Here is a 21,250-nt window from a genome sequence, read left to right on the forward strand (position 1 = left end):
TCAGTTAAGTTGAGCGGATGTTTTGATTCTAGATAAAAACGGATGCATTTCAAGATTAATTTAAAGCTAGCTGTACTTTAGAGTGGAGTTTTACATTGCACATCAGTGAAAGGTCAAAGTTTGCATATATGCATTGTCTTGTTTAAAAACTTGTGAATAAGTCAAAAGAACATGTTTTTATTTCTTGGCCTTTAGTCTATTTTTGATTTTAGTTTTCAATGGCCAGATTTTTTTATTGTTTTGTTTTTATTTTTGTTGGTCGGGTTGTTCCAGAAAACCATAGACTGTAAATATTAGGGAAAGCCCACATGTTGAATAATGCAAAAGGAGGGAGTGTGGCCCTCTTCATTACTCATAGCTTCATATAGTTCCATAGGTGAAGTCCAGAGCAAGATATGTCTCGTTTTCCCAGCTTTTCAGCTTTACTTCTACCTGGCTGGAAATCATTTCATCAAACTTGCTATGCTTTGCTGGCAGTGCAAAACGGTGTGCGCTGTTTTTTTTTTTTTTGTTTTTTTTTTTTTTTTTTAAGTACTTCAGGAGCATTTATTATTCTACTTATCCTATTATCCGACTGCTGATAAAATTATAATGCACTTAATTTATCATTATATATGTATATATATAAAATAAATATAGTGATCTCTGTCGCGCGATTTCACTCAACCAAAATGTCAAAGCCATGTTTTATTTTGAAATCTCAATCTACAACCGGATATTATTCATCAAGTGACAGTTGGCAATCTGAGACACCGGAAGTAATCGTCGGTTTTGGTGACGCTGCATTAGACTGCAAGACATGGACCGGTCTCGTAAGTGGTTTTTCTGTAGATTCCAAATATAAGGTGACGATAGGTTTGTTCTTTTGCTTGTTTTAGTTTTTTGGCTTTTATACAATTGCCAATCTTGAAACAAATGGTCATTGAAAATTGCATCGTTCACTGAATCGTTGCTTCCTACTCACGCTAGCTAGCGAGCCTGGGAGCTAAACCTCCAACCAGAGACCAGGCTGTATCTCATTGAATGAATGAATGTATATCGTAAGGTTGTTTGGTTGTATCTGCATTGATATGTTTGAACACTTATGGGAAATGAACTCGTGCCTCCTGTCTGTGTGTGTGCGCTCAGGCTTGTTCGGATGGTTCCTCCTCAGCCTGGCTCTTACCTGGGCTCAGGCGCTCACACCGGCGCACTACCTTTCTCTGTCCGATGTGTCCAGACTGCAGAATCTCCTGAGCCAACAATTCACCGATCTGGAGTCAGCGTACTACTCTGTTGTTGGTCTGACCAAACTCGGAGCATCTGTTCCCGATCAGTCGGTACAAAGACTCTCCATGATGCGGAAGGACATAGTCACCGTTTTATGACTTGAATAATGTTACATGATCATTCCCAATGTTCTTCTGTGTAAAGATAAGTGTTTGTGTCTGCAGGAAGTATGCCAGTACCTCAATTCTCAGCTTGACCCAACCAGTGTTGACTCCATCTTCTTTGCCGCTGAGACCAGCCAAGCAATTTCAGGATGTGAGGTAATAAAATAAAGTTCTCACAGGACCTTCTTTTTCAACATATAGACTGTTGTTTCACATTTAGAAATCAGTGCATTTACTTTGTAGAACATTTTAGTTGTTTAGATTTTGAAAATTATGACGTGACATTATGGCCGAGGGATCCAGACAAATCTATTAAAAATATTAACAATATTAATAAAAAGTTACGGTAGTCAAAGTTTAAGATGAGTATACCAGTTATGCTTTTGTTAAACCAAAAAAATCTTCAAAATGTTAACGATCAGTAGTATTGAAAATTACTGAAACTCTTAAATAAAAGTAATGATCTACCAAAAAAATATGTTGACAATTCCTCTGCACCGAAATGTTACCGATGCATTTGTGCAATTTCCACTTGTATCTTTGTTGCTGTATTCAAACCGTTGTTTGATTTGTTCCTTTATCACACCTACATTTAAAATTTTAATGAGTTTTCTGTTCACTTCACAGATACCTGTGTCCAATGAAACCCGCGACATCCTCCTGGCAGCAGTCAGTGAGGATTCAACCATGGCTCAGATTCATCGGGCTGTGAGTGCGCTCAGCTCTCTGGGCCTCCCACTGGCTTCACAGGAAGTTGTGGGTGCTTTGACAGCTCGCATCAACAAGGAGGACAATGTTATGGCGTAAGTGGTGGTCGGAAAGTTCTAGAGCTTTCTACTTGAAGGATCCTAAAGGGCTCATGGGCATATGATTTGACTCTGTAATTCATAAATGTATCTGTTTGGACAGGATCACTTTAGCTCTGCAAACAGCAACCCGTCTGTCCCAGCAGGCAGAATTTGGAGGAATACTGGAAGAGATCGAGGTGAGTTCTATAACTTCCACTAGGTGGTGCTGTGTCATTATAGTCTTAATCGTGCTGTGAGATTATTATTTTTTTTTTACATCATAATTTAGCAAACTCTTCTCCCCTCAGGATCTGACGGCTCGTTTGGATGATCTCGGTGGAATCTACCTCCAGTTTGAAGAGGGACTTGAAGCAACTGCCATGTTTGTGACTGCTGCTTACTCCCTGTCAGATCACGTGGACATGGAGCCCCCTCTGAAGGAGGTATATCTCTCAGTCAGGATTTATTTCAGGCTTTTCTCAGTATGCTTTGTCGTCATTAACACTAGTAAACTGTGTAATCCTCACAGGACCAGGTCATCCAGCTGGTCAACTCCATCTTCAGCAAGAAATCCTGGGACTCTCTGGCCGAGGCGTTCAGTGTAGCAAGTGCCGCGGCTGCTCTATCCAGCAATCGCTTCCATGTGCCAGTCATTGTCAGTGCTCAAGGCCCTGCCACAGTGTCCCACAGCCAGCCGACTTTACAGGTACAGACGACAGATATTTACAAAAGCTCCAGTCTTGTGCATGGTTTTAATCCCAGTCAGTGAAACTCGTGTCTCTGTCTCTGGTCCACAGCTCCTGGTGACTGATGTCATGTCTCAGCCTCTGTCCTCAGCCAATGTGCTGGTAGACTCAGCATACGCTGTGACCTCCAAGAGCGTCATTCTCAGCCAAGCACCTTTCACACTTAATGAGTATGTATCATTAGAGAGAAATGTCTCTGCTTGAATATGGAGATGGGTTCTCCACTCACTCTGAAATGATCTCCAAAACTGGAAGATCTACAAAAAAAAACAAAAAAACATGCGTTGCCTTATTGCTCATCACACAAAACAATTCATACCGTTTACAGGAATGTTTTAGAATTGTTAATACAATAAGATTACACAAGTGTTATTATGGATCCTTTGTTGACTGTACTTGATTTTATTTTGCTGTAAAACAATTAAGTGTGTCTGAAGGTTATCAGTCTTCATCAGTACTTCCTTGTTTTGGTAGCATTCCACCATGTCAACATACCCGTTCTGTTTTTCAGTGGCGTCTTTGAATTAAATTTCATGTCGAGCCAGCCTGCCAGTGGATACTACCAGTTTACTGTTTCAGTGACCGGAGACAGTCGCCTGGTTGCCAATCATGTCGAGGTGAGACGGATCAAACGTTTACTGCTTACTGAATCATTGTCAAGCTTGTAGCACCTTTTGCAGTATTTTTGTTGTTTTGGTTTGCTTTCATAGCAGTTGAGGAGAGAGAGTAGAAAAGTATTGAGTCAGACAAGGCTTTCACACTTTGCAGGAAACTCCAGAATTTTCCAGGAGGACCTCTATGTGTGAAAGTCAATAGCTGAGATCATTGCTAAAGTTTCCCCTTACAGACCCAAGTATTTGTCTCTGCTGTAAGTCTGAGTAAACTGATGAGAAGGCAGCAGGATATTCACCTGCAGCCAATAGTTGGAGGAGATGCGTTTCTATACTTTGCATAGTGTAAACACGCGCCCGCTACAATATCTGCACACGTGATTAAAGGTTGCATTACATTTTCTGTTCATCAGTCTGTTGTTCTCCACTCTATTGTTGACGTTGTGATTCTGTTTAACTACACATAGCATTATATTCTCATTTTACATTTGTATAGTGGACTCTGTTGCTTCGTCTCCTACTTCCTTTCCTCTTTTACTCACTTCTTACCTCTGGAGCCCCTCGGCCCCCCTCCTGCCTGACAGGTAGTCTCCCTCTGTGAGTCGCATATATGAACAGACAGATCAGGAGAACATCCGGAACAGTTAAAGTAGCGTGTATATGAAAACAGCTAGAGTAAAAGACGGGGTTGTTTAGAGCAGTATATTTTAATATCATCATATTTACTCCTTTTTTTTTTTTAAAGGGAATTTCCATTTATTGTCATGCCCTGACTTAATGTTCCTTTGTTTGCTTCCTGTTGTCCACAGCTCAAGGTGAAGGTGTCCACTGAGGTGGCAGTCAGTAACATGGACCTGTCTGTGGTGGATAAAGATCAGAGCATTGGCACCAAGACCAGCAGGTGAGGAAAGAAAGTTTGAGAAGGAAAGCCGTTTTCTGACCCATGCTACCAAAGATGCCCCTTTTTTCCCCCCTCTTTTTTCATTATCCAGGGTGGACTATCCTTCCAAAGCCAAGACGTCCTTCACAGCAGACGGTCACCAGAACTTTGCGATGTCCTTCCAGCTGGTTGACGTCAACACTGGCGTGGAGCTCACCCCCCACCAGGTACAGAGCTGCGCCATTAGAAAACTGTCTGACGAGAGCAATCACGTAAACGTCACCCTCATTCGCTCTGCGTAATCTAACCCTAATGACCTCTTTCTTTTTCTTTTTCTTTTCTCTGTCGCAGACGTTTGTCCGGCTGCACAATCAGAAGACCGGCCAAGAAGTCGTGTTTGTGGCTGAACCCGACAGCAAGAACCTGTACAAGTTTGAGTTGGACACGGCGGAGCGGAAATCCGAGTTTGCCTCCATCTCTGGGACCTATTCCCTTCACCTCATCGTCGGAGACGCCACTTTGGAGAATCCCATTTTGTGGAATGTGGTGAGTGTGTGTTCAGACTCGGCGCGGGTTAACAGTGTGTTTATCAAGAGCTCAGCCTGTCAGACGTTTATTCACACACTGTTGTCAAGTTTAAAATCTTGAATTGCCCCCGGGACAAATAAAGTTTTTTGAATTGAATTGAATCTCTCCAAAGGCTGACGTGGTCCTGAAGTTTGTGGATGAGGAGGCTCCAGCTGCCATCCAGCCCAAGACTCTTTATGTACCCAAACCAGAAATCCAGGTAAGTCCTGTGACCTCCTTGCTGCTGCTGTCAGATTGACGTTCCTGTCAGTCCAGTGCTTTGATTCGTTCTCTCCTCTGTGCAGCACTTATTCAGGGAACCAGAGAAGAAGCCTCCCACGGTGGTCTCTAACACCTTCACTGCACTCATCCTGTCTCCCCTCCTGCTTCTGCTCATCCTGGTAAATCTACCATTGTATTATTATCTTAATCTTGTATATTTATTTAGAAAATATGTTTGGATGATAACAGACCACTTAAGCCTTGCCTGCCGAGTCTAAAAAATGAATTAACATTTTAAGGCATGTGTTTCCTGTGTGGATATTATTGTGTGAAGCTAAACTGTAGGGCAACCTTGACCTTGAAATAATAATAATAATAAAAAGTCTCCTTTAATTAAAAAGACAGGCCTACAATCTAATGTACTTCCACTATTAAACAAAAGCTTTTTCAAATAAGCATTCATCTCTGTTGTGATTGTTCTATACGTAGAGCAGCTCTTCATGCGCTGTGAATGAGGCTCCAGTACCGCATTAATGTGACGCTTATTTTCATTTCAAATCACAAAAGCTCGGTGTCCTTTTTTTCCCCCGCCTGCCGTTTGTAGTGCTGACTAACGGTTTATTGTTGCTGTGAATCAGAGCATTGTGCGTTAGGTGGTAAAAACAGTTTCAGACCTTTTTGTTGAAAGCACTCACATTGTCTTTTTACTCCCTCTTCTCCTCTGTAGTGGTTAAAGCTCGGAGCCAACATTTCCAACTTCAGCTTCTCCCCCAGCACCATTCTGTTCCACGTGGGACACGCAGGTTGGTCCCGCTACCATAATCAAATCTCTTATCCCCATAATGGGATGTTGTTGTTTCTTTCACACAGTCGTCATTGGCTGCTGTTCAAGATGAGTGAATCGCAGCGACGGCCGTGTGGCAGCGTGAATCATCGTCATTAGCTTTCAACAATGAACAACTCATGATATGAAATACCCCACCAAGCCCATCTGAAACATCTGTTGAATGTGTTGTGTGTTGGAGGCCCAGTTTACAGCCGAATATCCCAAAGATTGTTTTAACAAATATGCACTTGCACAGGAGGAATAGGAGCAATATGCACAAAAATATGCACTTGAAAAGACGGGTCAGTTTGAGTATTCAGATTTTGTTGCACTTGGTACGAGCTGTTTTTTCTTTCTTTTTTTTAACAGCTAAGTGACCTTAGTTTTGCAATGCAGAACTCCTTGACTAAGCAAGCCTAGTTTTTATGTTGAATTCTTATTTTCAGATGAGGCAGGAAAAGTCAGAGAGAGAGAATGACATTGCACCAAAGCTGCCTGATTACAAATACCAGTAAACAATAATACATGGTGGAACAGCCTAAAATCCCTCTGTAGCGTTCTATGTCGTTAACTTGACAGTATATTCATAATTGTGTTGACCACAGCAGCGGATGAGTTGGGATGTTAATGCTCAGACCTGCTTGGATGTTTCTTTCAGCCATGCTGGGCTTGATGTACGTCTACTGGACCCACCTGAACATGTTCCAGACCCTGAAGTACCTGGCCATTATCGGGGGTGTAACTTTCCTCGCCGGGAACCGCATGCTGGCCCAGAAAGCAGTGAAGAGGTACGTCTCCCGATGGATCCTGGAACAAATAGTTCTTGAAGGGTCCTTAATCCCAGAGAGAGAGAGCGAGAGAGCGAGAGAGAGAGGCATGCTCCTTTCAGATGGCGAGGACTTCTGGTGCTCTGAGACCTCTTAGTAGTTCTTACTCTGCAACCTGAGGAAAAGGGCCTATTCCATTTCAGTAACTTGCGAGTGCGTCTCCAGAGGCTGATTTCAGTGACAGGCTCTCACCGAGGAGGAAATCTCCCCCCTGCTCGGGGACCAGGAGAGAAGCGAGGCAGCAGAAATCTGCAAGAGGGAAGATTTAAGTGGCAATTTCTTGAGAGTGAGCAATTTGTTGCCGGTGTTTCAGAATCCAGTCATCATGTAATTGTTCACTTTTACTTCTTGCTGTTACGACAGCTCATATAACACTTTTAGAGCAGGTAATACTACATTAATACTTTCACAAATATCATTTTCCACTGAGGACCTTTTTTTCCCCTCCTACTTCCTTGTGATCTCTGTCAGCTGGTGCCTGTTTCTGTTTATTTAACCCTTCTTTCAACACCTCGCTCTCTCTGTATTACTCTTTCAGGATTGCGGCAGAGCAAAGTAGTAGGTTGGCAAAGTATAGGAGCCTACGATAAAGCCCCCCCCTTTGTAAGAAATGACTTGGTCGTTCTTCCAGGCTGAAGTAAGGGCATCCTCATAGACTCATTTCCATCATGGCTGGCAACGTGCATGGCTGTGTGGTGCTCACTCATTCTAACTCTGGGGGTTCACATGTACTTGCTGCCCCCCCCCCCCCCCCCCTCCTGGTTTGCCTCTCACTCATCCCACTGTGGTCATTACAGCCATAGTCATGGTAATCCCTCCATTGTTGTCTGGCCATCATGGTCCTGGTTGTGTCGATACATCCAGTGCCATGTCTTGTGTTAGTGTACCAAAAAACTGTATTGATGTCAGGAATATGCCATGATAACGTGTGTCGTTTGCTGTGGAGGCGTGCACATCAAAATGCATGATCAACCCTTCACAATGGCTTTTTTCAAATGACTGTCGTTAAAGGGATATTTGTGATAATCTACTGTTTTTCTCTCTTCTACAGAATTGAAAAAAAATAAGGGCATGAAAATTAAGAGGACACTGATGGAGCCCATTTATTGTTTCAACGGATTCATTCAACAGTGCATCGAATCGGACTTCAAACACGGCGTGGCAGTTCAAGAATCCAATCGACAGCTTAAACATGCAGTTTGTCAGTGTTGCCAAAAGGAAGGAATTAAGATATCACTGCGGCTCTGAGGGGGAGAAAAAAAAAAGGCTCATTGACAGATCCAACTCCTGAGGACTGTAAAGCTACTGATCATTGCACTTCATCTTCCTGTGAGATTTGTGTTCTTTTTGTCCAACTTGCCAGTGCTTTCTAACCGAGCTGGGATTTTTATTTGGGGTGTATTGGTGGGGTTTTTGTTTGATTTGTGGTCATATTTTGTACATTCCTCTTGGTTTTCACTCAGTGCCCATTTCACCTCACATGTTTCAGCTGATCAAATAAACCACAGGCAGTGGCACTGACACTTTGATCATTACCCAGAAAAAAAAGGCTAATGATTTAATATGGGCCATTTGCGAATAAGATGTTTTTGTAATGAGAAAGAGGTAATAAAGAATCTGAGGTGAACCCGAGTGTCTCGTCTTATTTTTGTTCCAAAAAAATAAAAATAAAATTATAAAACCTTAATGATGGCTTGAACAGTTGCAGAGTATAATCCCTTTTTTAAATTTCAAATTTTAATTTTGGGCTTTTTCTGCCTTATTTTATTTTAGAAATGGACTGGGCAGAGTCAGAAACTAGGAAGAGGGAGAGCAGCCACAGGTCAGATTCAAACCCAGGCTGCCACACACCATATAAGGTTACCTAGTACTCTAGAGTTTTATATTCAACAGATGAAGTACATTCAATGGAATATAGAAAGGTTAAGTATTTCAATTTAGTTTTGGCAGGTTCAGGCTCATATTGCACAAAAATAAAGATTTATGATCAAATGGCATGGAAAATGTGATAGAGGTGAATATTTCTTATTGGAATATTAAGGATATGCAATAATGACAAAAATGGTAGACTGTTAAATCAGGATAAGAACTCATGTTCAATGAATAACTATTAATATGAATAATCTATACAAACCCACTCAGTCCTACTGCTGTTATTTTAATACCATACATCTTTTAAAGCAGTGAGCCTGACTGTAAAACCGAATCATATTTAAAAGAAAAGCATGAACTTTCAAGAACTCATTGGTTTTCTTCACAGCTTTAATGTCAATTTAAAAAAGATTCAGTGTATGAAAACAAGCGGTGATGGCTATGAAAATGAAGCGGAGGGGAGTCTGATCGGTCCCATCCACCAATTTCAGCTCAGCAATCTGTAAAATAGAGAGACTCAGTTCAGGCAACCACATTCATGTAATCCAGTCTGACTTGTATTTCTGTTAGGTTTTTCATCAAGCTCTGCACTCCTAGGTGTTCTCCTACCTCATCACGTTCCCGTGGACTCCTCTGTATCTGTGCTTACTCTGGATGGATGTTAGATCTTCTTTAGAAGTCCCATCATAGATATCGGACTGACGTTTCACGTAGCTCTCCTCTCTGTGGAAAGTAAATATCAACACTTGATGTTTCTTTGATAACCTTAACACACACTTCGCTCCTCTGAAATGCACATTATTCCTCTTGTGGTACCCACTTGAGACGTTTTGCCATAATCGTCTGAAGGAACTTCCTTGCAGAAATTTGGCCCAGGACTTTCCTGTAACTGTTAGTAAAGATGGCATCAGCGTGGCGTCCAGAGCTGAAATCAGAAGGTGAACAATGAGCATCAGTTCAGTTATTACAGCGAGACAGTTTCCCTGAGTTGTTTTCAGAAAGGGAAACAGTGCAATGATGCTACAAGACAAAGAAAGGACACAGGAATTCATTTGTGTAGAGTTAGTTCGCTTATTTAAAAGATTAAAGTTAGTTTATGGGCTAATATAAATTTTGATAAAGTAATGTCTCCCCGGTGTGACAATCATTGTCTCACAAGCTAGATGTTAAATGAAGAATTTATCATTTTATCAGAATGCTGCTGTCAAGGCATCTGAGATTAATTGATTTCCGTTTGTTTTATTTATTGAGTTTTGTTTAGGGATTATCAGCTGATGCGAGGACATTAAGGTGGAGTGATGGCTGTTTTAAAAGCGGTAACTAACATATATACACAACGTCCTCCTACAACACTAATGAAGGACATCAAAGAAAAAAAGCACTTCAGGTTAGAAATTGGACTGGAAGAATGTCAAACTAGTAGCTGAGGTGTTTTCTTCCTGTTCCTGCATTCTTAAAGATCCCTGTGTAAACCATATACCATCCCCTTGAATCCAACCTATTGTATCAAATATGGTGTCAAACCTGCCTTTGGTGGACACGCCTCTCCCCTCCCTGTCAGTGCTCATTGGTCAAACCATCAAACCTAACCAGCCCACCTTTACAGGTGCCTCATTGGCTGATGTACAAATGTGGCTGTATACAATTGGCTACCTTGTCTTTCAGTATTTTTTTTTTTTAACCCTTCTCTTAATTTTGTACCTGTTTGCCGCGTTTCTAGATGACCCTGATGAAGGCCACAAGTTGGGATGTGTAGATCTAATTTATTAATAAAGGTGATCATCTAACAATAAAAAATATATATAAATTATACAAAAAAAGATTTGAATATTTCTTGTTTGTTAGGACATAAACCATTAGAATGCATATGTTCCTCCCTGTGATTTTCAGCCTTAATGCTTTATGTTAAGAATCTTATGATGTCTCTATGGTATCACAATACGCTCAAAGTCTAAATGAAATCATCACAATTAGGGGGTGTCTGGCTCTCCCTCACTCTTTTCATTTTTAGACCTTTTCATAAGTCAGTAACTTTATTTAGAAACAAATTTGACACACTCAGGGCAAAGAAAGATTTTTTTTTTATGAGTTTGTGAGAGTCAAGCATCGAATCTCAGCACAAAACAACATGAACACACCTCGAGAACTGAGAGAAAAAATAAAAGTCAAAAGAACTTCATTAACAGTAAAGAAATTGGAAAACACAAGTACAGACATCCTGAAACACTCGTTCAAACAGCTTTGGTTCAACAATCCGTCACATCTGTGTTTTCGTGCTTGGAACATATTTGTACAGAAATTACTTCAGTTTAAAAAGACATCTTAAAAATAATCCTTCTTCTTTCTGTCAGAACTGAAGTACAATGAAAACTATGATGAACCTTAAAGTTAACAAAAAAATTCCAAGATGAAACCTTCAAGAGAAATCAAGTGCCCTTATGAAAGACGAAAAAATAGATAGCAGTTATGTGATCTGAGAAAATCTTTGTCAATGAAGTAGGGGCCAAATGCTACACAACAAGGCATGACGATTATGCATCTCAGCCTAACAAAAACACTCTAATTTCAAACAGATGTTGTACAGACTATTGGATAAATATGATAATCCAACTATCAAACAGGAGGAGCAAATCCTTTATGCTTTTAATGAAAGTATTATTCTCCAGTAATCACCCATTTCTGTGAAGACATTCTGTTGTACAGTTTTTAACCAAAGAAGGTAAAAAAAAAACGAACTACAAAAACACACCTTTATTTTTTGGTCTTAAGCTGTAATTTCTCTGTAAAGTCTCTGAGTCCATATGAACACACTGACCGTGTCTCTGCTCCCTCAATGGGAGAGCTTGCATCCTCTTCCAGCTGCTCTATTGGACTCTTGACTGCTGATGTCATCAGGATGGAAGTGTCAGTCTGACCAAACCTGAGAGATATCACCCGAAAAGAACAACTATACAACAGTGTATGTAATTGTTGATACCAACGTTGCACAAATACTTACAATAAAAGTCCAAGCACATTAAGTGATTCAATTACTCAGAAGAGTTTTGATGGCAGAAAGATTTTAGACACAAACAATATCCTTCATCTCAATCTTACTGCTCCAGCTCTTTTAAAACTGTGTGTTCCTCTGCCTTGGTTCCAGATTGTGAGTAAATGTAACACACTGATTAATGCAGACCTCTTAACCCTTTTTTGCATAACATGGGTACAGGTCAAAGTTTTGCATGCGAAGCAAGCAGGTCTCACAGGTTCAAAACCTGATTCATTTTGTGTTTCTGTGGATTAGCCACCGATCAAATACTGTTCTGCAGGTGTTTCACGTTTATGGCTTTTAAATTTAAAACATATTTATATTTCTCATTTTAAATCTATATTAATTCAACCCTTTGGCTCTCATTTGTAATATAACAAATACTGAATATAGATAGCATTTTTTAATGCTGTAGATGTATGTGTCTGAATTCTATTAAAAACATAGATTACTGAAAATAAATAATCTTTCACTTTTTAGTGCCATTGATATGGATCTGCAGATTTGTTAAATATTTCAATCACTTAGGAAAAACTCACTCTGCTTCACATAAACCCACTGACACTATAAATCAGTAATCTGTCAGGACTTACCTAATAGAGGGGTAAAGAGGTGATCCTGATACATACATGACCAGGCAACAAAAGAAAAGCAGTGCAGCTTTCTCCATCCTCTCAGCTACTCCTAGAGAAAAATGGACAGTTAGAATACAGGACAGGGGTAGAAATTACATTCAGGAAAAAAAAACCCTGCTGAAACTAGAGTTCCTCTCAACCAGCTCCATCTTTTCTGCAGAAGGCATTGAAGTATCAGCAGAAAGATAACTATACATCTGATTTAATATGTTTAGAATGTGCAGGGTAATAATTACATTTCCAGAGAGGAGTTACCTAGAAATGTGTTGTGAATTGTCAGCGTCCCTCCAGTCCTTCTTTATATTTTGCTGTCCCCTCTCATCATCTCTCACTGCCTGGAAAGGCTGAACGATAGAAACACTGGAAAAGTACTGACTGTTATCCCTGTATCCATGGTCACTTTATACTGAAGTCCTGGCTCAAAGTCACTCCCACATTACACAGAACCATTCACCTCTCTCTCTCCCTCGCTCTCTCTCTCTCTCCTTTTGCTGAGCTGTCTTCTTCTTAGTTTTACTTCTCTTCATAAATACACCTTCACATGTGTCATTAGCATGACCATGGAAATTAATGCCAAAGCATTCTCTGAAAAGGTTTACAATATAAGATGATAAAAATGTATCAGAATGTAAGAACGACATCCTATGAGCAAAACGAATTGAAATATGAATTCAAACAATAAGTTTGTCTTTGAGAATGGTATATGTCTTACACATCTGTTAAGCACATTGTTTGTAAATTTAAAATGTACATATTAAGAAAACACAATATAGAGGCTATCGATAAACCTCTATCTCAAGTCTTTAGTCAATAATCCTCCAGACCATATTCTCACGAGGAAAATGTTTACTGGGTATAATAACAAATGAGAAGTAGAGTATTTACACAGACCAACCCCTGGACCCACTTGGACTGATATGTAGCCAAGGGGTTCCCAAAGTGGAGGTTGCTTGCCCCTGAGAGGGGGATGACGAGATGGCTTCAAAAACTTTAAATCATTACACTCTGTTGTACAATTTAAACAAAAAAGCCCATTTTTCGAATTAAACCATTTCATTTAAGTGAAATGAAAAAGAAATCCGTGTGTAAAATGTAGGTTTGCACATGACAGCAACAATGTGTCTACAGCTCTTTTTTTTTTTGCACTTTTCCACTTATTGCAAAATTCTATGCATGGAAATATCTTGTATTGTGCCTCCAGTCAGTAAAAAAAAAAACTATTAAATAATTGTAAAGGTTTAAGGTTCTTATATTCTTTTGTGCTGTGTAGCCCACATGGTTTGTATTTTGAAAAGTAGGCTATGGCCAGGTTTTTGCAATATCAGATACCAGGAAAATACCATGCTAACCCTGCTTTCGTGTGTTGTTGGTTTCGCTTATTTTGTTTGCATGTTTCAGATGTTTTCACACAAAAAAACAACAGCGTTAAATGAGCTGAGCAGTCTATGGTCCAGACGTCTTCTTTTCCTTGGTCTAGTTTTACCCGGACAAACAAGTTGGATGTACCGAAGGACATTTAGCCGGACGAACCGTGGTGGTCGAGAGAACTCCCTGATATTTACTTCCATCTTTGCTGTTCGCTCATATGAAACGAGCATCTCTTAAGGTCGACGTCTCAGTTAATGAAATAGATACTTAATGGTTATTGATCTCAATGGTTATCTGAGGTAGAATATCTGCCGTCACTGAAACGTTTATCATTACTCACGTTTCAGTGATTTAATAGCGTCGTAGTTGCAATAACGATGTGGGGGAGATGTTCCTCTTGACCTAAAGACATCTTTGGAACCCAAAGACGTGTTTCTGAGTGACATGCCCATGCTTTTAAACTACTAAGCACGTAACGCACATCATCTAACTCAGTAGGATAACCAGAAACGACTGTTTTCTTACGTTATGAAGAAACTCTGAGATGATCTTTTCTGGAGTACATGCTTTCTCAGTTACTGCGAAACTAGACTGTAACATGTACAGTCTATGACAGGTAGTAACAAGAGCTCCCGTCTTGTAGCTAGCTAACTAAACATGGAGCTCCTCATGACTTTAAAACCATTGTTTAACGTTACATTTCCCAAACACTGGATACCAACCAGATGTATCCAACCCAGACACTGTTCTAACTCATCTAACACAAAAGAGACTTCAAGAGAGAAGAGGACAACTGTGGAGGAGTTCAAGTCCCAGATATCTTCTGGTCCAACTTTTCAGGATTTCATTCAAGGACTTCCAGTGAAGAAGACATCTGCATGTGATGGGCAGCACTCTCACCAACAGAGCTATTTTTCTGATGAATTGGGCAACTCAAGAAAAGGTTGGTTTTCATTAGTAGAAGCTCCATGTTTTGGAGACCGTATTGTTTGTTTATAAATGCTCATCAGATGTTCTGTCCTCATATTTCAGTGTTTTTTGAAACGTATGGCTGTCAAATGAATGTGAGCGACACAGAGATAGCTAGTTCCATTCTGCAGAGCAAAGGATACCAAAGGACGGTGGACTTGAGTGAGGTACAGTGGAGCTCCGTGCTGTTATTATTTATTTTAATATCTCTCATTTCAGTCTATGCACTGAGGGTTCTTGTGTTTACAGGCTGACGTTGTTCTTCTCGTAACATGCTCCATCAGGTAAGAATATCTCGTCTGCGCTCACTTAAAAAAACAGTTCTCACATTGGTAAACCTAACTCACTAAAATTGCCACACTAAGGTTTTTTCGAAGACGAAATAAAGTGTACCATCAACAAACTGAAGCGTCTAAAAGCCTCTTTTCACAGGGAAAAAGCAGAACAAACGATTTGGAACAGACTACAACAATTAACAGCGATGAAAAAGAAGCGGTTAAAGACGCATACACCAATGAAAATTGGAATTTTAGGTATGTTTACTAATGCACACACTTGTATCTCTTAAAGTGGGTCTAAATATATGCTAATAGGTGTTTGTTTGTTTTTTCACCCAGGGTGCATGGCAGAGCGGCTAAAGTCTGAGCTGTTGGAGAGGGAGAAGCTTGTCGATGTCATTGCTGGACCAGATGCCTACAGGGACCTTCCCCGCCTCTTGGCCGTGGCTGATGGAGGTCACCAGGCTAGCAATGTGCTGCTGTCGTTAGAGGAGACCTATGCAGACATCATGCCTGTCCACCATGCTCCTCATGGATACAGCGCCTTCGTGTAAATGCTACACTACACTACAGGCTGTCTCCTGCTTGCTCTATGTTGTAGCTTCGGTTGACTTTGTGATTATTGTTTTGTACTTGCAGGTCCATCATGCGAGGCTGTGACAACATGTGTAGTTACTGCATCGTCCCCTTCACCAGAGGCAGAGAGAGGAGTAGACCCATCAGCTCCATACTGGAGGAAGTTCGTTTACTCTCTGACCAGGCAAGTTTGAACTTCAACACAACATTAAGTCAATTAAATGATGTGGCTTTCAATACACCACGTACTTATTACAGTTCTACATTAGAAAGGGACACTAGTCCATTCAACACTATCGATGATGTGGAGATCAGAGGAAAACTGGCTTCTGTCGTTGCAGTGCTTTAAAATGCTAAGTCCAGGGTTTTGTCCGGGTTTTGTCCAGGGTGTGAAGGAGGTGACTCTCCTGGGTCAGAATGTGAACAGCTACAGAGACACTTCAGAAGAACAGTTCTGTGGCTCAGATCTGACCCAGCTCAGCCGGGGATTCAAGACCATCTATAGAACAAAACGGGGAGGCCTGCGCTTCTCTGACCTGCTGGATCGAGTGTCACAAATCGATCCTGACATGAGGATCCGATTCACTTCCCCTCATCCAAAGGATTTTCCTGATGAGGTACAGCACATGATGCAGTTTATCCCCTCTTGGTTTGACTAAGAAAGCCAAAGTGAAAAATGTCATTCTATTCTGTTTCTTTATTTTTGCAGGTTTTACATCTGATTGCTGAACGGGGGAATATTTGTCAGCAGATCCACCTTCCAGCTCAGAGTGGGAGCTCTAAGATCCTTGAAGCCATGCGGCGTGGGTAAGAGATGAACTAGCCTTAATATAGGGCACTAAATGACTTAAATCATATGAGCTGCCATTCTATCTGGATTTTGTCTGATTTCATACTCATATGCTGAAATGTACTTGTTTAAAGCTCCCTAGTTATTATCATTTTGTACTGATAACATCTGTATTTACTTTGGAGAATTTGGCCGAACTAAAACAAGAAGTAATACATACTGGGGCTGGGAGTCGATTTCAATTCTTGGGGTCGTGATTTCATTCAGAATTGATATTTGATTGCAAACGATTCTGGATTCATTGATCCATGGATTGAAGGTCTAGTTTTGAATGAGTGCATACTTAAGGATCTACTTCAGTCATCTGTGAGACTGGCTGAATTTCGTGTTGCTCTATTTTCTATGGAGTTAAAGGGTTAAAAAAAAAAAAAAAAAAGAATCAATTTAAAATCTCAATCTAAAAATGTTTTTACATAAATAGATTTTTTTCCCACCTCTAACACATACATTCACCATCACAGCAGGGTATGTTTTGTATTGTGTAGAAAAATAAAGGTTGTTTTTTGTAATGATAACAGCTACACCAGAGAGGCGTACCTTGAGCTTGTGGAGAACATCAAGAGAATCATCCCAGGTAGGCAATCACTGGTTTCATATCAGCTGTTTGATTCCCGTTCACTCTAGTCTGTCTGTTGAAGTGTCCTTTGGCAAAGATCTGATCCCTGAATTGTTCCTTACGCTCTATTGATGTGTCAGTTAGTGTGAATCTGAAGTGGATAAGATTTCTCCTCCTGTACCTGTCTCTGGTACAAAAATATGTTTGTCAGAGATTTAATTTATTTCTATTGAATTGATTTTATTTGTAACGATAATGAACTGTATTAATCACCTTGTTATTAAGAAACACATTTGGACATGCATTATTGGAGCGATGTCAGAGTGGGGCTTCTACACATGTTGGCACCAGAGCTGTTGGGGGTTCAGTTCCTTGCTCAAGGGCACATGGGCAGTACTGACAACAGTTGACAGTCGAGTGTGACTTGGCACCAAACCAGCAACAAGAAGCAGCGTTCCTCCAGGTTCCAACATAAGACTGAGCTGCCTCCGCCGCCATTTTGTTGTCTCGTCTTCATCTTTACATTTGGTTTTTCTTGTTAAAGGTCCCATATTCTGCCCTTATATCTGACTTATGTGCCTACTAAACGTTCACAATCACTTACGTTTGAAAAAAGTGTCTTCATGTGCTACCACTCTGTGCAGCGTCTCTCACCTGCCTGCGCTTTGAATCCCTACCTGGGCCTAGTCTGATCTGAGTGGTCGCCTCTCTAATCCTAAAACTCTTTAAAAAGGTATAAAACTGAACCAGAGCTCTGATGTCATAACTGTGGAAGAGAGTTAAAAACAAGCAAACCTCTGAATGTTTCATAGAATCAGCAGAAGCAGTTTCTCCAGGCGAATCCACAGTTAGAATTTAGATTTAGTGAATAATAAAGGTAAATACCTCATATACTGAGGAACTACCAGCATAATACGTGACAACCATGATGACATCACCTTGCATTATGCCCATGTGTGACCTCACTAAAGCATGGGACTGAATCTTACCCAGCGGCCATCAGCTCAAGTGGGATCAGCTCTGGTACCTTCATGTTGATTGCGTGGTTTGTGTCTGACGTTGATGACATGTCTGTCTGTGTGTCAGAGGTGAGTCTCAGCAGCGACTTCATCTCAGGCTTCTGTGAAGAAACAGAAGAAGATCACCAGCAGACCCTCTCTCTGATCAGAGAGGTGGGTTACAACGTGGGATTTCTGTTCGCCTACAGTATGAGGAAGGTGAGCTCGTGTTCGGTGTTATGTTGTTTCGGTAAGTATTCATCAAAAGTATTTTCTTTTCTTTTTCGAATCATCTAGATGTATTTGTGACTTCCCTTTACTCAGAAAACTCACGCCTTCTATCGGCTACAAGACGACGTCCCAGCCGAGGTGAAGCGGCGGAGGCTGGAGGAATGTATCAGCGTGTTCAGGGAGGAAGCAGCGAGGGTCAACTCTGCCCTCGTGGGCAGCACGCAGCTCGTCCTGGTGGAAGGAGTGAGTATTGCACACATTCTTGATGCCTCTTACAAAAAAAATTATGGTTAGAAAATAGATGTATAGATGTATATGCATAAAAATGTGGGCCGCTGGGGGCGCAGTGGTTGTTGCGTGCGTCTCGTATATATCTCCTACAGTCCTCAACGTGGGCGGCTGGGTGTGGGTGGCTCCTTTCCCACCTGTCAATCACCAGTTCTCTCACCCTAAATTTCATCTCTGTCCACTGTCCTATCTCTCCAATAAGAACAAAAAAAAATCCTAAAACAAACTCGAAAATATAGAAAGTGTACTTAACTAACTAGCATAGCAGTATGCTAACATGCTACATAAGTGGTGCACATTGGAAACATCACACCTAGTCAGTAGGGTTGTAAGGATTCACTCAACTCACGATTTATTTGAAGAGAATCTGGAGATGACTGGAGCTTCTCAATGTGGTGTCAATGAAATGCTGCATCATGTTGGTTGTGCTATTTGTGCACTTTTCTTGTTGCAATATTTGAAAACCGTTTTTGTCGTTATCTTCTCACTTCTTTCATTTTTTTGTCTTGGGAAGCAAAAACGCTTCAGCTGCCACGATGGCGCCCGCTGACGCTCACGATATTACTGCGGTTCATTTTTCAGAGTTCTGATTTGAACCTCGGAGCCTTTGAATCGATTTTTAACAGCCTCACGATTTATCTTTACATCACACCTACTCAGTATCAAAATGTAGGTTGGTCACATTGTAAAGAGCTGCCACAGAGCTCAGCATGACTGCAGACTCTTGTTGATACTTGATGTTCTGTGTTCATTGAAAGACTGGGTTTGAGCTGAATTCACACTTCTAGATATTTATGAAAGTAATAGTCCTGTACGACTGTCTTTTGTTACTGTAATGTGGCCACACTGCTCATCTCCTCTTTGCATTCCTGATGAAGGAAAGTAAAAGATCTGCCATGGACCTGTGTGGGAGAACTGATGGGAATATGAAGGTGATATTTCCTAAAGTTGCTGTTCATACTGCAGAAGGCAACACTGCTCCAGTCCATGTTGGCGACTATGTGCTGGTCAAGGTGAGTGTGGATTCATATAGATAGATAGATAGAAGTATCTATCTATCTATCTATCTATCTATATAGACACATCACGTTTATCACTTTTTTGTGTATCGTATACCACACCTGATATGGCTGTTTCAGATTACATCATTTACATATTAAGCAATACTACAGTTCTGTTGGGCAGTGGGCCCATCAGAGAACAAACCTTCATAGAGGCAAATAAGGTGGTGAACAAACACATCTGGAATGACCTACACAAACACAACAATGGACATCATGTTCCTCACACCATGTTGACAAATGAAAAGATTCACAAAAAATGAGAGTGCTGAATTTACTCCTTTTTATTTCATTAAATATTCAAACAAACATGGCTTCATCAGCTTTGTGATAAAAGACAATGGGCAGGTGTTATTAAAGAAAAAAAAATCTGTCTGTCTGTCTGTCTGTCTGTCTCTCTCTCTATATCCATCCATCCATACATACATACATACTGTACATACATACATACATACTGTACATACATACTGTACATACATACATAGATAGCTGTGTGGGTGAAACACACTTTTCTTTTTTTTTAAACATTTGTGAAAGAAGCAATTACCTGACAGAACTGCAAAGATATGTTTGAGCTTGTTTAGAAACTATGCCACTTCCACCAACAGTACAGTGTCACAATGGAAAGTATTCTTTTATTTCTCTACTTAAAGGGGAACTTTGTTTGTCTAGTACTGAAACGTTGCCAATACATTTTTGTTTGAAAGTACTGTAAGAGACAGCGGAACTGTTTGAAATATTACACATACATTTCATTTATATATTCTATTTGTGTCATAACCAAATTTAAAGGACCTAAAAACATACCTTCTCAATCACAGAAACCAAAGAAATGATCATATATTTTTTTTAAAAACAGCTGAAAAATACATTTTCTCAGTTAGTCAAATGTTTACTCAATGGTACAATAATGATCAGGATTTAGTCAAACATGGTAGTCAGTGTAAAAAGTTTCTCTGGTAAGAATAAACCGACAGTTTTTCATTTGTAAGACTATGTAATAAAAATATCTATTGAGAAGTTGAGATTACAAATACTCATTTAGATTTCTGGACGATTTAAGAAACAGTTTCCTGCCAATCGATGGAAGCTGGATATTGTTCCAATAATCATTACATTCAAGAACTTTCTGACATTTTGTCTGCTTTTAAAGAAGAATCTTGCCGGTCATTTATTCTTTGAAGTTTTGTGTTTTGTGTGTCTATATTATAGATATTGTCGTCCACGTCCCAAAGCCTGAGAGGCCGAGCTCTCAGCCACAGCTCACTAAGAAGTCCACTGACACAGGAGACGTTGCCCCGGCAAGAGCTTGATAAAAATTTGGCCTCAGACACAACGATGAATGAACCCTGTCTATGACTGACTCAGCTGACACCATGGCAAGAAAACCAGCACACTGCCTTCTTCTCTTCATTGACTTGAAGATACATGGAGGTGGTTTATCCTGTAATTTAAGTTGTACTACAGTGAGACTGGACTCCTGTGATGAGTTGTATTCTTATTTATACAGTCGCTGTGTTTGTACATATAATATTGCTGAAGATACTAAAAGCTATGTGGATAATATAAAGTTGTTTTGTCTGAAGTGTTGGTGGTTGACTGATGTCTTGGTATTTTAAAGGAACTCTCAAAGCTGCAGTAAAAATGTTCTGGATGAACACATTGTAGGCTTACTCCCTTGGCAACGAAGTCATTAT

General features: G+C 40.3%; 3 protein-coding genes across 4 annotated transcripts; 2 read left to right on the forward strand and 1 right to left on the reverse strand.

Annotated features, from left to right (window-relative positions):
• Positions 1-706: 706 nt before the first annotated feature.
• On the forward strand, positions 707-8,467 carry rpn2 (ribophorin II). 2 transcript variants are annotated; one of them, XM_079341758.1, is made up of 18 exons: positions 707-812; positions 1,129-1,319; positions 1,434-1,529; positions 2,001-2,176; positions 2,283-2,358; positions 2,470-2,604; positions 2,691-2,867; positions 2,959-3,077; positions 3,419-3,524; positions 4,328-4,419; positions 4,511-4,625; positions 4,750-4,944; positions 5,099-5,185; positions 5,271-5,366; positions 5,915-5,990; positions 6,672-6,801; positions 7,379-7,477; positions 7,892-8,467. In XM_079341758.1, exons 1-17 carry the CDS (start codon positions 800-802, stop codon positions 7,428-7,430), a joined length of 1,932 nt encoding a protein of 643 aa, XP_079197884.1. In that variant the 5' UTR covers positions 707-799; the 3' UTR covers positions 7,431-7,477; positions 7,892-8,467. The 2 variants fall into 2 exon arrangements, with proteins under 2 accessions (XP_079197884.1, XP_079197885.1); XM_079341759.1 differs by lacking the exon at positions 7,379-7,477.
• Positions 8,468-9,098: 631 nt separating this feature from the next.
• Positions 9,099-12,944, reverse strand: ghrh (growth hormone releasing hormone). Its single transcript, XM_079341471.1, has 6 exons — positions 12,634-12,944; positions 12,337-12,427; positions 11,528-11,632; positions 9,533-9,637; positions 9,322-9,435; positions 9,099-9,212 (listed from the first exon to the last, which is right to left on the reverse strand). Exons 2-6 carry the CDS (start codon positions 12,411-12,413, stop codon positions 9,200-9,202), a joined length of 414 nt encoding a protein of 137 aa, XP_079197597.1. The 5' UTR covers positions 12,414-12,427; positions 12,634-12,944; the 3' UTR covers positions 9,099-9,199.
• A 943-nt stretch (positions 12,945-13,887) lies between these two features.
• On the forward strand, positions 13,888-21,138 carry cdk5rap1 (CDK5 regulatory subunit associated protein 1). The gene is made up of 13 exons (XM_079341201.1): positions 13,888-14,689; positions 14,779-14,882; positions 14,965-14,999; positions 15,148-15,248; positions 15,333-15,543; positions 15,633-15,753; positions 15,956-16,186; positions 16,279-16,376; positions 16,938-16,993; positions 18,062-18,192; positions 18,298-18,447; positions 19,371-19,505; positions 20,766-21,138. Exons 1-13 carry the CDS (start codon positions 14,404-14,406, stop codon positions 20,910-20,912), a joined length of 1,806 nt encoding a protein of 601 aa, XP_079197327.1. The 5' UTR covers positions 13,888-14,403; the 3' UTR covers positions 20,913-21,138.
• Positions 21,139-21,250: the final 112 nt, after the last annotated feature.

Source organism: Symphodus melops (genome assembly GCF_947650265.1).
Source record: "Symphodus melops genome assembly, chromosome: 4".
NCBI lineage: Eukaryota > Metazoa > Chordata > Actinopteri > Labriformes > Labridae > Symphodus > Symphodus melops.

Bases quoted from the DNA above. Each gene is read 5' to 3' on its own strand.
- rpn2 (XM_079341758.1), top strand. The intron at 4,945-5,098 runs GTGAGTGTGTGT...ATCTCTCCAAAG, and splicing joins ATCCCATTTTGTGGAATGTG to GCTGACGTGGTCCTGAAGTT. The intron at 5,186-5,270 runs GTAAGTCCTGTG...TCCTCTGTGCAG, and splicing joins TACCCAAACCAGAAATCCAG to CACTTATTCAGGGAACCAGA.
- ghrh (XM_079341471.1), bottom strand. From the start codon at position 12,413: ATGGAGAAAGCTGCACTGCTTTTCTTTTGTTGCCTGGTCATGTATGTA. The intron at 11,633-12,336 runs GTAAGTCCTGAC...GATATCTCTCAG, and splicing joins CCTCTTTACCCCTCTATTAG to GTTTGGTCAGACTGACACTT. The intron at 9,436-9,532 runs GTGGGTACCACA...TACTTTCCACAG, and splicing joins ATTATGGCAAAACGTCTCAA to AGAGGAGAGCTACGTGAAAC.
- cdk5rap1 (XM_079341201.1), top strand. From the start codon at position 14,404: ATGGAGCTCCTCATGACTTTAAAACCATTGTTTAACGTTACATTTCCC. The intron at 14,690-14,778 runs GTTGGTTTTCAT...CTCATATTTCAG, and splicing joins ATTGGGCAACTCAAGAAAAG to TGTTTTTTGAAACGTATGGC. The intron at 16,377-16,937 runs GTAAGAGATGAA...TAATGATAACAG, and splicing joins CTTGAAGCCATGCGGCGTGG to CTACACCAGAGAGGCGTACC.